The 16,654-nt window shown below is 43.6% G+C and overlaps 1 protein-coding gene across 7 annotated transcripts in view; it reads right to left on the bottom strand.

Moving 5' to 3' along the window:
* The window catches only part of sbno2b (strawberry notch homolog 2b), a 184,904-nt gene that overhangs the window by 84,681 nt on the left and 83,569 nt on the right, over nucleotides 1-16,654 (bottom strand). Inside the window, exon 1 of one of the 7 annotated variants that reach the window (XM_070859730.1) lies at nucleotides 8,775-8,934. The exons of the other annotated variants lie outside the window; for them this stretch is intronic. Coding sequence (XP_070715831.1) covers nucleotides 8,775-8,840 — 66 coding nt within the window. The 5' untranslated portion in view covers nucleotides 8,841-8,934. Of the gene's footprint in view, nucleotides 1-8,774; nucleotides 8,935-16,654 lie in introns of those variants that run through there. 7 annotated transcript variants of the gene reach the window in all.

The raw sequence follows: 16,654 nt of genomic DNA, 5'->3' as shown, positions 1-16,654 counted from the left end.
ACCCCTTTCCTGCTTTCTCTCCATACCCCTTGATCCCATTAGCCGTAAGGGCCATATCTAACTCCCTCTTGAATATATCCAATGAACTGGCATCAACAACTCTCTGCGGTAGGGAATTCCACAGGTTAACAACTCTCTGAGTGAAGAAGTTTCTCCTCAACGCAGTTCTAAATGGCTTACCCCTTATCCTTAGACTGTGTCCCCTGGTTCTGGACTTCCCCAACATCGGGAACATTCTTCCTGCATCTAACCTGTCCAGTCCTGTAAGACTACGGTTTTAAATCTCAAATGTCTCAATTTTAGTTATTTTTTCAAATTAGAACAGTCAAAAAGAAACAAGCAAAATGATGAAAGATATGTTGTAATGATCTACTGGCATGATACATGGTTTACTATAAATGGGTACAAGCATTTTCCATTCAGGTAGATTAAACCCCCTCCTTAATTCCTGAAGAAAACCTCAAATTTCCTGTTTAGTTGCATTTTGACTATTTAATATATAGCTTGTTTGCCTTGCATAATTTGCAATATGTCTTAATGTTCTAATTGCAAATAAAAATGAATGATACAATTAATATTATAAATTGCAACATTACTCATAATCAGAACAGGAGCAGAAACTATTATGACAGAGATCACTACCTAAATAGGTAGCCTCCATGCTACCAGCTGTGTGTTTCGTTGCTTAGCAGCTTTCAGACTTTATTTCAGGGTTAGTCAAGAAAATGTATTTTCTTACTATAAGCGGATAATAATTTGGAACTTCTTTCAGACTAATGTGTATTCAAGTGCAGTGAGCATCCAAATCAATATAACAAAAAACAGATTATCTGGTCATTATCACATTGCTGTTTGTGGGGGTTTGCTTGTGCGCAAATTGGCTGCCGCGTTTCCCACATTACAACAGTGACTACACTCCAAAAGTACTTCATTGACTGTAAAGCGCTTTGAGACGTCCGGTGGTTGTGAAAGGCGCTATATTAAAAAAAAAGAAAACCCAAATCCAAATGTTTGCTGGCCAACAACTTTGTTTTTTCTTTACTGGCAGCTGATCTCATATTATTGTGGACCACAAAAATGTAAAATGGTAGGACAAGAAGTACACAATAAAACACAAATGCATTAAGTGCAAACATCAGCCAAATTTAGATACCATGAAATCTTTGGGTTCACCGTAGTCACAGAGATCCCTACAGGCTTATAAATTACATAAGGAAAAAAAGAAATGTTATACTTTTCAAGCTATGTATGGTTTACAGTAATCATTATAATGCGTTTCACTGCTTGCACTCTGTCCTACTTCCACTCGGAAAGTTTCTCCCTTGCTACACTTTGGTCTCTTTTGTTCATCTCCTTTACTTCTGTTTCTCTCACTCTTTCATTTCTGTTTTTTTTTTCGCCTCTTCAATTTCTGTTTTCTTTCTCTCCTCCTCTTGTGTTTCTTTCACTTCTGTTTTTCTTGCTCTTCTAGCTTCTGTTTGTCTCGTTAAACTGAGGTCCCGTCTGCCTTCTCAGGTGGACGTAAAAGGTTCCATGACAACATTTGAAGAAGAGGGTTCCCCTGATATCTTGGCCAACATTTATCCCTTAATGAACATCACTAAATCTGTTTAATTAGTCATTTATGTCATTGCTGTTTGTGGGACTTTGCTGTGCACAAATTGGTTGCTGCATTACAAGGGTGACTATATTTCAACAGTACTTAATTACTTCTTTCTTCCCCTTCCTCCTTTGTTTTCGTCCAATTTCTCACCTACTTTTGTTTGCCTCTTTCCTCACTTTTTGTCTTACTTTTCAAATTCACTTTTTCCCTTCTTTCTTGCCTTTGCAACAGATTTATTTCCCCTCCAGTTCCTGTCGCTTTGGAATTGCCACGTGGGGAGACCAGGGAATACTGCAGGCACCAAGAACATAGTTGGCACTGAGTTTTTGTCCAACAAATAAGATATAACATGGAAGGAATGGAGGAGGCCCTGGAGCTAGTAGCCAGGAACACTGGTGGCAAAGAGCTCCCAGTGGTCCCGGAGCGCGGCACTGCACCCGAAGGTGCCGCACCCCCATTGCCAACTGCACGAGAGCCAGCAGCAACATCTTGCTTCTGGCTCGGAGCACGTTCCCACCTCGGGACCGTCCTCTCCCGTATCCGTCCAAACAGTATTTCGGCCATCATCCCCCTCAAGTGAAGCATCGCCTGAGGAGCTCCTCAGCCAGGCGGCTTGGAGGGGAAGGAGTAGAGGTGGGGAGGAGCGGGGGGGGGGGGGGGGGTTTGGTTTGTACAGAAATACTACTGATTTCAGACAAATGTTCGGTTTAAATGTCTTTTATTTAACAAAACCTTGTAGCGCATTGGCTCAGTTAGCTGTACCGTTACACGCTGGTGATTCCTTATCAAAGGGTATAATGACACTTAACTTCAATAAACTTAAACTTTAACTGTCACCAAGATGATGGCCACCATTGATGTATCACCTGCACACCCAGCAGTGTATCAGCCTTGTAAATAACACCAACGTTCTTTCAGGCAAAGTGATCATTGATGAGCTCCTGACGTAAGGCTCTTGCAGCTATCATGCCTCCATGGGCCCTTTCATGCGGTCTACAGGAGGGTGGGGGCATGGCATCAGCGTCAGCCTGATTGTCTGGGCTGATGTCAGAATCCACCTCCTCGTCCTCCTCTTTCTCTCTCTGGTGAGGTGGACTGTCAGACTCATCAGGCAATTATTGTCCCCTCCTGATAGCCAAGTTGTGCAGCATGGAGCACACCACCACGAATTGAGCTGCCTGCCTGAATGATCCAGGTATCTAAAGCGCTGCTTCAGCACTCCAATGGTTTTCTCCACGATACTGCGAGTTGCTCTGTGGCTCTCGTTGTATTGCCCCTTGGCTTCGGTGTGGGTGTCACGCAGGGGGGTCATCAGAGAGGTGGTGAGCCCATATTCTTTATCACCAAGCATCCAGCATTGACCTTGTGCTGATTGTTAAACAAGTCAGATACAGTGCTCTCACACAGGATGTGAGCATCATGGATGCTGCCCGGAAATTGAGCATTCATTGCCAGTATCATTTGCTGGTGGCCGATGGACATTCAGGGAGTAGAATCCCTTGCGGTTCCTGAAAACCTCTGCATCCTGAAAAGGTGCCCGCATCACGATGTACATACACAGTCTATTGCTCCTTGTACCTTGGGAAAGTTTGCAATTCTGGAGCATCCTAGAGCCCTCTCAATCTGTGCCTCCCTGGTCATAGGAAAGCTCATCAAGTCCCTCCTGGATACGTGCGGGGCTTCAGTGACCTGTCTAATGCAGTGATGTGTGGCATGCTGAGAAAGTCTGCAAATGTCTCCAGCTGCGGCCTGAAAAGAACCCGAGGCGTAGAACGACAGTGTCGCGGTGACTTTGACCTCGACGGACAGTGCAGTACTGATGGTGCTGGCAGGCAGCAGATCTGCCCTTATCAGTTGGCATACCTCAGTGATAACCTCTTTGTGGAAGCGCAGTCTCCGAAGGCAGGTGGTGTCGGACAAGTCGAGGTAAGAATGCTTCTCCTTGTACTTGCGGGGCGGGGCGGGGCGGGGGGGGGGGGGGGGGGAGAGGGTACATGTAACGTCTGGTCCTCCTCATCAATCTATCACGTCTTACATTGGGCACATAATGCAGTGGAGCGTTCCTTCGGCGATGTCGAGTCGGCTGCATGTAATTGGTCACCAAGAGATGGTGAGAAAGGACAGGCCCCATTGCAGTAGCTCTCCGTTTTCCACCGATTGGTCACAAACAATGAATGTCCCGACGAAGACACCTATTCAATTCCAATCGATCACTGTATGGTCAAGATGTTTTTAGAGATGTTCACATCAACTTCAACCACCTGCAGAGTACATCCGAACTCCGCTGAGGTCAAAGCACAGCAGCCTTTTAAAGGATGCGACATGTGATGTAGAACATGGCGTCCATTGCGCTGTGATTAGTTCCGGTTAGTTCCACTTTTTCTGGGCGTTTTTTGGGGCGAGCGATATTGTGGGTGATATGTGTGCGAGGTGGTGAAATTGACGCTGGGCGATCTCATGGCCGCTAGTTTCGGTAAATATGCTCTTTACGACGAAAAAATGGGCGGGCGTTAATATTGAATCTCGGCATTAAATCATTGCAGAAAGTAACGCTGGGCGATATTATGGGCATTGATTTCGCCTATTCTGATGATTCTGCCCCAAAAAAGTGGGCGGGCGGGAATATTTTTTCCCGGCGTTAAGCACATTGGGAAAGTAACGCTCGGCGATAAGTTTCCTAAAAATGCCCGTCAGTTTCCATTTTGTGCCAAAATGGGTGATATATGGGCGTTATACATCATTTAGCAGTAAAATGGGCGTTAAGCATGCAAATAAAGTGGAGGTTCTATCCCTATAACACTACAGTACACGGTATTTCTGGGCCCAGTTCTTTCATCAGCAATTTTCATATATGGAAAGAAGAAAAAGATTAAATAAAGATTAAAGATTTTTTCATATTTATCCTGCAGATTACAATGTGCAAAATGATAGAATGTAGAATCAGCAGCATTTTCAGCTTACTGCACAAAATTACACATTTGTATTGCATAATATGCTCTCAAAAGATCATAATAAAATAAATTCCCCTGATTACAACGTGGCTCTGGTAGCAAACGCTTCCCTCACAGTTAAGGAATAGTGGGTGCTGCTAGGGGGGTGGGGTCCAATAGAACCAGGAGAAAATAATCTCTCAAAATACGGAAAATAATTGCTTCTCATGAGTTATCTGTTATTTTCAAATGGTCAACCTTCTCTGCTCATTAGAAAGAGCACTCTGGACTTGGGTCATTTTTCAGCTGTTCCGTTTCAAACAGAACAAAATATTAAAAAAACAAAAAAGAGCTAATGACACTTTAAATGCACTGCAAAATTAACTGAATTATTCCTCGAGTACTGGTAGATGTATATATATATATATGTGCAAAAATAAAACTAACAACCCTGAACTCTCGTCTTGCAAACTCTGTCTCACTGAATTAATCACGTGTGTATATGATTGCCAGTAAATATTTCCTAATAAGTAGGCAAGACAAGTGCATTTCGCAACATTTTTTTACGTAGTTGTGCCTGTAAGTAACATGTACCATAACTCTACAAATATAAGCCTCACCAGAATTTAAAACCACACATCCTGTTAATTTATGGAAAATGAATACATTGCAGACACAAATATAACCCTGTTTCAATAACACTGCTACCTGCCAATTCACAGCTAAAGGACTTTTATAGCACAGGTATACGAAAACATGGTTCTGTACACACAGATCTCTTCCTCCTGCTGTTAAAACCAGCCTGCTTAGAATGCAGGATGGTTTTGAAATCAGGGAGGGAAAAAGAGGCATAAAAAAATATAGCGGTCACCAGTACAAGTAACTCATTTCTGCCCCCACAGAGAAAGAAGTGATTTCAACATCATTTACCTTTATGCAGCTTCCTTCCAATTGGGGAAACTATTGGAGCAAAAATCAATTTGTTGTTTGACGTGGCACAACTAACTGCTTTGGAAAAGATTTTGAAATATGTTTTTTTTAATTACAAAAGCTTCCCCAATCATTGGGAAAATCCCGAGCAGGTGAATGGTGCTGAAAGTGCTTCAACAGCAGTGTGGGAAGGAGTCAGAAGGCTTTAGTCACTTGTGCCACTGCTAGTTTTGCTTTTACCATCACTGGTATTTACTATGGTGCAGAGATGAGCGCAGGACTAAGGTGTCTTCCCCCACCTCAAAGTTGAAGGCAACAAAATAAAACAACATAAGTTTAAAGTATAGAAAAAGGCCATTTGGCCCATTGTGGGGGGTGGGGGGAGGGGTGGGGGGAGTCTTAACCCCCAAAACAGATGGGTTAGGGTTGGGTGGGAGGTTAAAGAGTTAAAATACTGAATTCCAATCCCAACCACCTCCAAACTGCGCCCATATAAATATTATAATGAGACTGGCGTGCCTCATGGTGATCCACCATTTAAAAGTTAACTTTGGCTGGTCAGGTTTCCCAGAGCTCAGAAATCCACCAGCTAAAGGGAGGCGAGAATTGCCGGATCCAAGAGGTTAGTGCCTTTCCACTTAACTGCTGGATCCAGCGTTTCCGCCTCGCCAACCCAGGCAATCGGACAACCCCCTCCGACCCTTCCGATCTCTCCCCGACCTTCCCACTGAGGCCTCCGACCCCACTCCCCGGCTCCAGTACCCCTCCAGCCCCCAATCCCCTGACCGGCCTTTCAATCACCCCCTCTGGTCCCCGATTGCCTTCCCCCTCTGGCTTCCGCTTGCCGGCCGACCCCCCCCACCCCCCCTCCGCCCCATGGCCCCCACTCACCTTCCAACCAAAACCCTCCGGCTTCCACTCGCCTTGCAATCCCCCACCTCTGGCCCCAGATCGCCTTCAGACCCCACCCATCCGGCCCTCATTCGCCTTCCGGCCTCCCCCCTCCGATCACCACCCCTCCCTGATCCCTCCCTCCCTCCTCTCTGTGGTCTGGTGCCACAGGCCTACCTGCCTGACAGCCAGCAAACCTTCCATCTGTCTGGCTGTAGACTGGGGCTGGAAACCGAGATTCTGAATGCTAATCAGGCTGGTTTCCTGACCGCTTTCCAGCCCATCCCCCTCCCTACCCACCTTCAAATTAAAATTACGGCCTTAGTATCACCCTGGTGAATCTAGACTGTATGCTCTTGATGGCTTTAATATCCTGGCAGGAGATTGATAATTGCAAATGAACCATCAGACTAACAAATATGTACTCAAAATATAACTATTGCCATTCAACATGTCTGCTAATTTTTATATGCAAATTACTATTACCAAATTTTTTAGTTGTAAAGTTTAGAATGGAATTTTTTTTGAAGATGCTGATGTTCGTCGTTGAAGGCAATCATGAAGTCCTAATTTAACAATTATATTTGTTTAGGCTGGATTTTCCAAATGGGCCATTGCCAGCAGGACAGGACAATTGCCTGCCATGGAGAAACCCCGTGACCATGGTTGAATTTCCGGCCCAAGATGAGAAGGAAATGGGAGACGGGCTCCAATGGGAGTTGTGCCAGATTGGGGGTGGAGGATTGCTGCGGTGGGCCTCTGGGACCTGCCACAACAGGAGGAAAAGGCAGCCATGGAGATGCTGAAAAACTGGCCATATGTTTTAAAATAAATTTTGGAGGCTTCTCCTGGGGCCTATGCATCGCTTTAGAATCCCCTCTTCCAAAGAGCCCGAAGACCTTATTTGCAAACCTAGAACACTGAATATTGGAGCTTTACAGGTAGCCCCTGCGCCCAAACAGGACAATTGGCAGAAAATACAGCAGGTGCTGTATTTCCTTTGCTAAAACGTAATTTGCTTGCACTTTCTCATCCATCCTCCAGAAGATTGCGGGGGGGGGGGCGGGAAAACAGGGACGCATCAGAATGCATCTCCAAGTAAGATTCAATTGGTGGCGATCCAAATGTGACGAAACAATCACGACCATGACATTTAGATAATACAATTTTTATTGTGTTTGTGAATTTCTGGAGCACTGCAGCAATAACACAGGGGGGGGGGGGGGGGCGGTGTGGCGGATTCCTGTGTTTTATAACAATGGGCCAAATGGCCAGTTTTTAATTTCATTATACCTTCCTGTTAAGGAATGAAAATTGGATAAAGCTCTGTAAACTGTTACACTTTTAACCAGGTTAGATATATAACCTGCGTTATATTGAGAATTTCAAAATTGTGTGCCCTCCCCCCTCATGTCACCAAACGCAGGACTTCTTCTGAAGCTGCTTCATAACTGGCCACAGGCAAGTACGTAAGAGTCATGCAGGTTGACAATCCCCCAGTTGGGAGGCTTGCTGCGGTGGGCCTCTGGGACCTGTCACAACAGGAGGAAAAGGCAGTCATGGAGATGCTGAAAAACTGGCCATATGTTTTAAAATAAATTTTGGAGGCTTCTCCTGGGGCCTATGCATCACTTTAGAATCCCCTCTTCCAAAGAGCCCGAAGACCATATTTGCAAATCTAGAACACTGAATATTGGAGCTTTTTAGGTGGCCGCTGCGTCCAAACAGGACAATTCACTCCTTGCTTCCCCCTAAAAGAGCCCGGCAGAATCAGTAATGTATCAGAGCACACAAAAGATTACTATATATCGGAGTTGGAAATCATGCTACTGATTATCCATTTTTTTCTGAGACTGATAACGAAGAACTGCTTACTTAGTTAAATGTCAAGTTTAGTGGCGTCAATTCTTGCCAGAGTGTAGAAGTTAAACACCCTTTTTTAAACCAGTGTCAATTTAAGGACTCCAGCAGCTTTCTGTATTATGCCAAAATATTTCTCGATGAGATTTCTCCATTTATTCAAACACTACAAAAATCTTAAGAATTTAATAACATTCAACATCATAATATGTCATGTAGACTTCGAAATTATTTGCTGCTGAGAGATACTTTGTAGGAGCTGTATGCTCAGCATGCAAAGAAAGGTTTTATTTTGATCTAGGTAGCAGATATTGTTCATTTTCAACTGGAATTTCAAAATAATTACTATTGTTGCAAAATGCATTTAAAAAAACATAAGTACTCTCTTGTTAACCACTTCTAACAACATAGGTTTAGTTAAAAAAAATAAAAACGCTTCATTTACAAATGCTCTTGTTGAAAATGCTGTATAAACAGCACCGTACAGATAGTGTGTTCCAGTGAAACAAAACCCAGAGCAGCATCCCACAAATACTGTACATTTAGAAAATGAATGTTACCTTGTTGAAAAGCCTCCAAGCAGATTCTATTTTATTATATAAATGCATTTTGGGCACGAGATCCATTCCAAGCAGCGCTCAGAAATCTTTTGACCCACAACAGTGCTAAAAGGTACTACCGTTGAAAAGAAACTTCTTCATATTAACAAAAGAGGCAAAAGAATAAGCATGCTGCGAGGCTCCTCCTTCCTTTTATTTGCATATCTGACCAAAGGTTAGTCATCAGTCTGGCTTAAAACTTCCTTTGAGGAAGAGAGTATTTACAGGAAATGATTCTCATTTGGTAAGCAAAATTACCGGCAGTCATCTGCAAGTTACTGTAAACTGCCCAGTTTAACCACCGCAACACTATAAACAAATTGGTACAGGCAATTACAAACTTAAGCATTTACATGGCAAACCAAAATTCTTTAAAATGTTAAAATAAATGTTTGGGTATATATTCAGAAACATACTAATTTTCCTTTCTATCCTTAAATAACTGAAAAACTGCTTCTTGTCATTTTGCCAATATTTAACACAATAACTAATCTGGTGTAAAGACAGATACAATAGTACATTTTTGCTCATACAAAGCATTTCTTGCTCAAAAATATAAAAATTATCCAGTAATTTAAATTAAGTAATTTAAATAAAGCAGCACAGGAAGTATTTTTCCACAATGTCAATTCAAATCAACAGATCATTCGAAGCAAGCAACTTCGAGTTAAGAACAGATATGGAAGCAGACCTGAATAAATTCATGGCCAAAACAAACATAATTTTAATTTATTTTTGTGATGTTTATTGCAGTATATAAAATCCCGAACATGATGGGCACTTGGGTATGTCACTCGAGGGCTGCTGGTTCCCATAGAACCATACTGCAGCAAAAGTCTCCAATGGTAATTTTAACTTTTGGCAATCGTGTAAAACGGACGATATTGGATCGGCCTCCGGTTCTACACCTCTCTTGATAATAATTTCCATTGACTTTAATGGTGAAAAACATTGCACAGAACACATAATACAGATGGGTGTTGCATTATCTATTAATATACACCATATTCTTAATGCGGAAACGTGGAATCACTGGCCTGGAAAATAGATTAAAGTGTGGGACAGTTGCAGTTGATGAGCAGTGGCGGACATTTAAGGAGATATTTCATAACTCAGAACCAAAATATATTCTAATGAGAAGGAAGGACAGTTAAGAGAAGGGATAACCATCTGTGGCTAACTAAGGAAATAAATGAGGGTATCAAATTGAATCAAATGGCATACAAAGTGGCCAAAACTAGTGGTAGGCCAGAAGATTTGGAAAATTTTAAAAGCCAACAAAGAACAACTAAAAAAAACAAGGAAAGAGAAGATAGATTATAAAAGTAAACTATTAAAACTGATAGTAAGAGTTTCTACAGGTATATAAAAAGGAAAAGAGTGGCTCAAGTAAATGTAGATCCCTTAGAGGATGAGACACAGGAATTAATAATGGGGAACAGGGAAATGGCAGAGATTTGGACAAATATTTTGTATCGATCTTCACAGTAGAAGACACTAAAAACATCCCAATAGTAGATAATCAAGGGGCTATAGGGAGGGAGAAACTTAAAACAATCATTCACTAAAGAAGTAGTACTCGGTAAAATAATGGGACCAAAGGTGGACAAGTCCCCTGGACCTGATGGCTTGCATCCTAGGGTCTTAAAATAAGTGGCTGCAGAGATAGTGGATGCATTGGTTGTAATTTAACAAAATTTATTGGATTCTGGGGAGGTCCCAGCGGATTAGAAAACAGCAAATGTAACACCCCTGTTTAAAAAAGGAGGCAGACAGAAAGAAAGCAGGAAACTATAGACCGGTTAGCCTAACATCTGTAGTTGGGAAAATGCTGGAGTCCATCATTAAGGAAGCAGTAGCAGGACATTTGGAAAAGCATAGTTCAATCAAACAGAGTCAGCATGGTTTTATGAAAGGGAAATCATGTTTGACAAATTTACTGGGATTCTTTGAGGATGTAACAAGCAGGGTGGATAAAGGGGAACCTGTGGATGTGGTGTATTTGGATTTCCAAAAGACATTCGATAAGGTGCCACATAAGAGATTAATGCACAAGGTAAAAGTTCACGGGGTTGGGGGTAATATATTAGCATGGATAAAGGATTGGCTAACTAACAGAAAACAGAGAGTCAGGATAAATGGGTCAATTTCCGGTTGGCAAATAGTAGCTAGTGGGGTGCCACAGGGATCAGTGCTGGGGCCTCAACTATTTACAATGTACATTAATGACTTGGATGAAAGGACCAAGTGTAATGTAGCCAAATTTGCTGATGATACAAAGATGGGTGGGAAAGCAAATTGTGAGGAGGACACAAAAAATCTGCAAAGGGATATAGACAGGCTAAATGAGTGGGCAAAAAGTTGGCAGGTGGAATATAATGTGGGAAAATGTGAGGTTATCCACTTTGGCAGAATGAATAGAAAATAAAATTATTTTTTAAATGGGTTAAAATTGCAAAGTGCTGCAGTACAGAGGGACCAGGGTGTCCTTGTGCATGAAACACAAAAAGTTAGTATGCAGGTACAGCAAGTAATCAGGAAGGCAAATGTAATGTTGGCCTTTATTGCAAGGGGGATGGAGTATAAAAGCAGAGAATTCCTGCTGCAACTATATAGGGTATTGGTGAGGCCACATCTAGAGTACTGTGTACAGTTTTGGTCTCCATACTTAAGAAAGGATATACTTGCATTGGAGGCACTTCAGAGAAGGTTCACTAGGTTGATTCCAGAGATGAGGGGGTTTACTTATGAAGATCGGTTGAGTAGGTTGGGCCTGTACTCATTGGAGTTCAGAAGAATGAGAGGTGATCTTGTCTACCCATATAGATGAGAGGGGAGTGTTTGCTAGTGCTGTTGGGGAGGAGTTAAACTAATATGGCAGGGGGATGGGAACCAATGCAGGGAGACAGAGGGAAACAAAAAGGAGACAAAAGCAAAAGACAGAAAGGAGATGAGGAAAAGTGGAGGGCAGAGAAACCCAAGGCAAAGAACAAAAAGGGCCACTGTACACCAAAATTCTAAAAGGACAAAGGGTGTTAAAAAAACAAGCCTGAAGGTTTTGTGTCTTAATGCAAGGAGTATCCGTAATAAGGTGGGTGAATTAACTGTGCAAATAGATGTTAACAAATATGATGTGATCGGGATTAGGGAGACGTGGCTCCAGGATGATCAGGGCTGGGAACTCAACATCCAGGGGTATTCAACATTCAGGAAGGATAGAATAAAAGGAAAAGGAGGTGGGGTAGCATTGCTGGTTAATGCAATAGTTAGGAAGGACATTAGCTTGGATGATGTGGAATCTATATGGGTAGAGCTGCAGAACACCAAAGGGCAAAAACGTTAGTGGGAGTTGTGTACAGGCCTCCAAACAGTAGTACTGATGTTGGGGAGGGCATCAAACAGGAAATTAGGGGTGCATGCAATAAAGGTGCAGCAGGTGACTTTAATATGCACATAGATTGGGCTAGCCAAATTGGAAGCAATACGGTAGAGGAGGATTTCCTGGAGTGCATAAGGGATGGTTTTCGAGACCAATATGTCAAGGAACCAACTAGGGGGGAGGCCATCTTAGACTGGGTGTTGTGTAATGAGAGAGGATTAATTAGCAATCTCGTTGTGCGAGGCCCCTTGGGGAAGAGTGACTATAATATGGTGGAATTCTGCATTAGGATGGAGAATGAAACAATTAATTCAGAGACCATGGTCCAGAACTTAAAGAAGGGTAACTTTGAAGGTATAAGGCGTGAATTGGCTAGGATAGATTGGCGAATGATACTTAAGGGGTTGACTGTGGATGGGCAATGGCAGACATTTAGAGACCGCAAGGATGGAATACAACAATTGTACATTCCTGTCTGGCGTAAAAATAAAAAAGGGAAGGTGGCTCAACCGTGGCTATCAAGGGAAATCAGGGATAGTATTAAAGCCAAGGAAGTGGCATACAAATTGGCCAGAAATAGCAGCGAACCTGGGGACTGGGAGAAATTTAGAACTCAGCAGAGGAGGACAAAGGGTTTGATTAGGGCAGGGAAAATGGAGTACGAGAAGAAGCTTGCAGGGAACATTAAGACGGATTGCAAAAGTTTCTATAGATACGTAAAGAGAAAAAGGTTAGTAAAGACAAACGTAGGTCCCCTGCAGTCAGAATCAGGGGAAGTCATAACGGGGAACAAAGAAATGGCAGACCAATTGAACAAGTACTTTGGTTCGGTATTCACTAAGGAGGACACAAACAACCTTCCGGATATAAAAGGGGTCAGAGGGTCCAGTAAGGAGGAGGAACTGAGGGAAATCCTTATTAGTCAGGAAATTGTGTGGGGAAATTGATGGGATTGAAGGCCGATAAATCCCCAGGGCCTGATGGACTGCATTCCAGAGTACTTAAGGAGGTGGCCTTGGAAATAGCGGATGCATTGACAGTCATTTTCCAACATTCCATTGACTCTGGATCAGTTCCTATCGAGTGGAGGGTAGCCAATGTAACCCCACTTTTTAAAAAAGGAGGGAGAGAAAACAGGGAATTATAGACCGGTCAGCCTGACCTCAATAGTGGGTAAAATGATGGAATCAATTATTAAGGATGTCATAGCAGCGCATTTGGAAAGAGGTGACATGATAGGTCCAAGTCAGCATGGATTTGTGAAAGGGAAATCGTGCTTGACAAATCTTCTGGAAGTTTTTGAGGATGTTTCCAGTAGAGTGGACAAGGGAGAACCAGTTGATGTGGTATATTTGGACTTTCAGAAGGCTTTCGACAAGGTCCCACACAAGAGATTAATGTGTAAAGTTAAAGCACATGGGATTGGGGGTAGTCTGCTGACATGGATTGAGAACTGGTTGTCAGACAGGAAGCAAAGAGTAGGAGTAAATGGGTACTTTTCAGAATGGCAGGCAGTGACTCGTGGGGTACCGCAAGGTTCTGTGCTGGGGCCTCAGCTGTTTACACTGTACATTAATGATTTAGACAAGGAGATTAAATGTAGTATCTCCAAATTTGCGGATGACACTAAGTTGGGTGGCAGTGTGAGCTGCGAGGAGGATGCTATGAGGCTGCAGAGTGACTTGGATAGGTTCGGTGAGTGGGCAAACGCATGGCAGATGAAGTATAATGTGGATAAATGTGAGGTTATCCACTTTGGTGGTAAAAACAGAGAGACAGACTATTATCTGAATGGTGACAGATTAGGAAAAGGAGTGGTGCAACGAGACCTGGGTGTCATGGTACATCAGTCATTGAAGGATAGCATGCAGGTGCAGCAGGCGGTTAAAAAAGCAAATGGCATGTTGGCCTTCATAGCGAGGGGATTTGAGTACAGGGGCAGGGAGGTGTTGCTACAGTTGTACAGGGCCTTGGTGAGGCCACACCTGGAGTATTGTGTACAGTTTTGGTCTCCTAACTTGAGGAAGGACATTCTTGCTATTGAGGGAGTGCAGCGAAGGTTCACCAGACTGATTCCCGGGATGGCGGGACTGACATATCAAGAAAGACTGGATCAATTGGGCTTGTATTCACTGGAGTTCAGAAGAATGAGAGGGGACCTCGTAGAAACGTTTAAAATTCTGACGGGTTTAGACAGGTTAGATGCAGGAAGAATGTTCCCAATGTTGAGGAAGTCCAGAACCAGGGGTCACAGTCTAAGGATAAGGGGTAAGCCATTTAGGACCGAGATGAGGAGAAACTTCTTCACCCAGAGAATGGTGAACCTGTGGAATTCTCTACCACAGAAAGTAGTTGAGGCCAATTCACTAAATATATTCAAAAGGGAGTTAGATGAAGTCCTTACTACTAGGGGGATCAAGGGGTATGGCGAGAAAGCAGGAAGGGGGTACTGAAGTTGCATGTTCAGCCATGAACTCATTGAATGGCGGTGCAGGCTAGAAGGGCCGAATGGCCTACTCCTGCACCTATTTTTCTATGTTTCTATGTTTCTATCTTATCAAAACATATAAGATAATGAAGGGACTCGACAAGGCTGATGCAGAGAGGATATTTCCACTCATAGGGGAAACTAAAACTAGGGGACATAGTCTCAGAATAAGGGGCCGCCCATTTAAAACTGAGATGAGGAGGAATTTCTTCTCTCAGGGTTGTAAATCAGTGGAATTCTCTGCCCCAGATATCTGTGGCGACTGGGTTTTTGAATATTTTTAAGGCGGAGATGGGCAGATTTTTGGGCGATCAGGGAATAAAGGGTTATGGAGAGCGGGCAGGGAAGTGGGACTGAGTCCATGATCAGATCAGCCAAGATCTTATTAAATGGTGGAGCAGGCTCAAGGGGCCAAATGGTCTGCTCCTATTTCTTCTGAATCATAAGCAACATTATGGTTGGCGGGCTGGCTAGCCTATTGCACCGGCTGCAGGCCACAAAGCAATTTCCAGTGGGAGTCCGGTCAGTACTTAAAGCCTGAATGCACCTCTTAAAGATAGGTTGCATTCATTGAAGCCAAATACCAGGGGAAGTTGTTACATGGAAGCTGCAATAGTTTTAGAGGCCCCAAGTTTCGGCCCGCGCCGAAAATGATGCACCTCCGAGCTGGACGCCTGTTCTTCGCACCTAAAAGTGCGCTAGAAAAAAACTTCGATATTCTCCGGCTCCTCGGAGCTCGATCTCAGCTTGGCGCGGCGCGCTCTTCACAGCAGGGGGGGCGGAGCCAAACACTCGCGCCGATTCTGTAAATAGTGGGGGCAGGTCCAATTTAAATGAGCCAATGTGGTGCCGGCAACCCTGCGTGTGCGCGTTGGAGCGTGCGCGCACGCGCAGTGTCAAACAAACATCGGCACTCGGCCATTTTTAAAAGGACTCGGCTGCCGGCCAGCCACTGACGCCGCTCCTATCCCATGGCCGAATGGTCTCAGCCCCCTTGAAAAGCTGCGTGCCTCCGGTGTTGGTCCTTCGGCTGCCGGCCAGCCACTAACAGAATGAAGGCTTGCCTACAGCACAGCAGCTCAGCTCGAAGGCTGCTTGTTGCCACTGTTGGGGCTGCTGTCGAGACACTGACGCCACACCCATGGCTGTCTCCAACATGAAAGGCCTGCCTGAAGCACAGCAGCTCGAAGGCTGATGCTATTTCACACAGGTCGGAACATGGTTTATTTAATCTTTTCTTTGCTTATAAATTTTTATTCAGGTTGGATTTATTTGTATAATATTTGTATAAGTATAACTAAGGATTGATTGTAGAATTTAATGACTTCCCTTCCCCTCCCCCCACACCTCGTTCCCTACGCCTAATTTGTAACCTACGCCTTATTTTCTAAAGTGTAGACAAGGTTTTTTTGAGCGTACAAAAATCTTCACTTACTCCATTCTAAGTTAGTTTGAAGTAAGTTTTCACTGACGAAACTTTAAAAACAGGCGTAAGTGGCCGGACACGCCCCCTTTTGAAAAAGAAATTCTGTTCCAAAGTGAAACTGTTCTTACTGACTAGAACTGGAGAACATAAGAACATAAGAATTAGGAATGGAAGTAGGCCATCTAGCCCCTCGAGCCTGCTCCGCCATTCAATAAGATCATGGCTGATCGGGCCGTGGACTCAGGTCCACTTACCCGCCCTCTCCCCGTAACCCTTAATTCCCTTATTGGTTAAAAATCAATCGATCTGTGACTTGAATACATTCAATGAGCTAGCCTCAACTGCTTCCTTGGGCAGAGAATTCCACAGATTCACAACCCTCTGGGAGAAGAAATTCCTTCTCAACTCAGTTTTAAATTGGCTCCCCTGTATTTTGAGGCTGTGCCCCCTAGTTCTAGTCTCCCCTACCAGTGGAAACAACCTCTCTGCCTCTATCTTGTCTATCCCTTTCATGATTTTAAATGTTTCTATAAGATCACCCCCCTCAT

The sequence above is a fragment of the Pristiophorus japonicus genome, chromosome 18, assembly GCF_044704955.1.
Source record: "Pristiophorus japonicus isolate sPriJap1 chromosome 18, sPriJap1.hap1, whole genome shotgun sequence".
NCBI classification, from domain to species: Eukaryota; Metazoa; Chordata; class Chondrichthyes; family Pristiophoridae; genus Pristiophorus; species Pristiophorus japonicus.
This window is presented reverse-complemented; position numbering and strand designations above follow the sequence as displayed.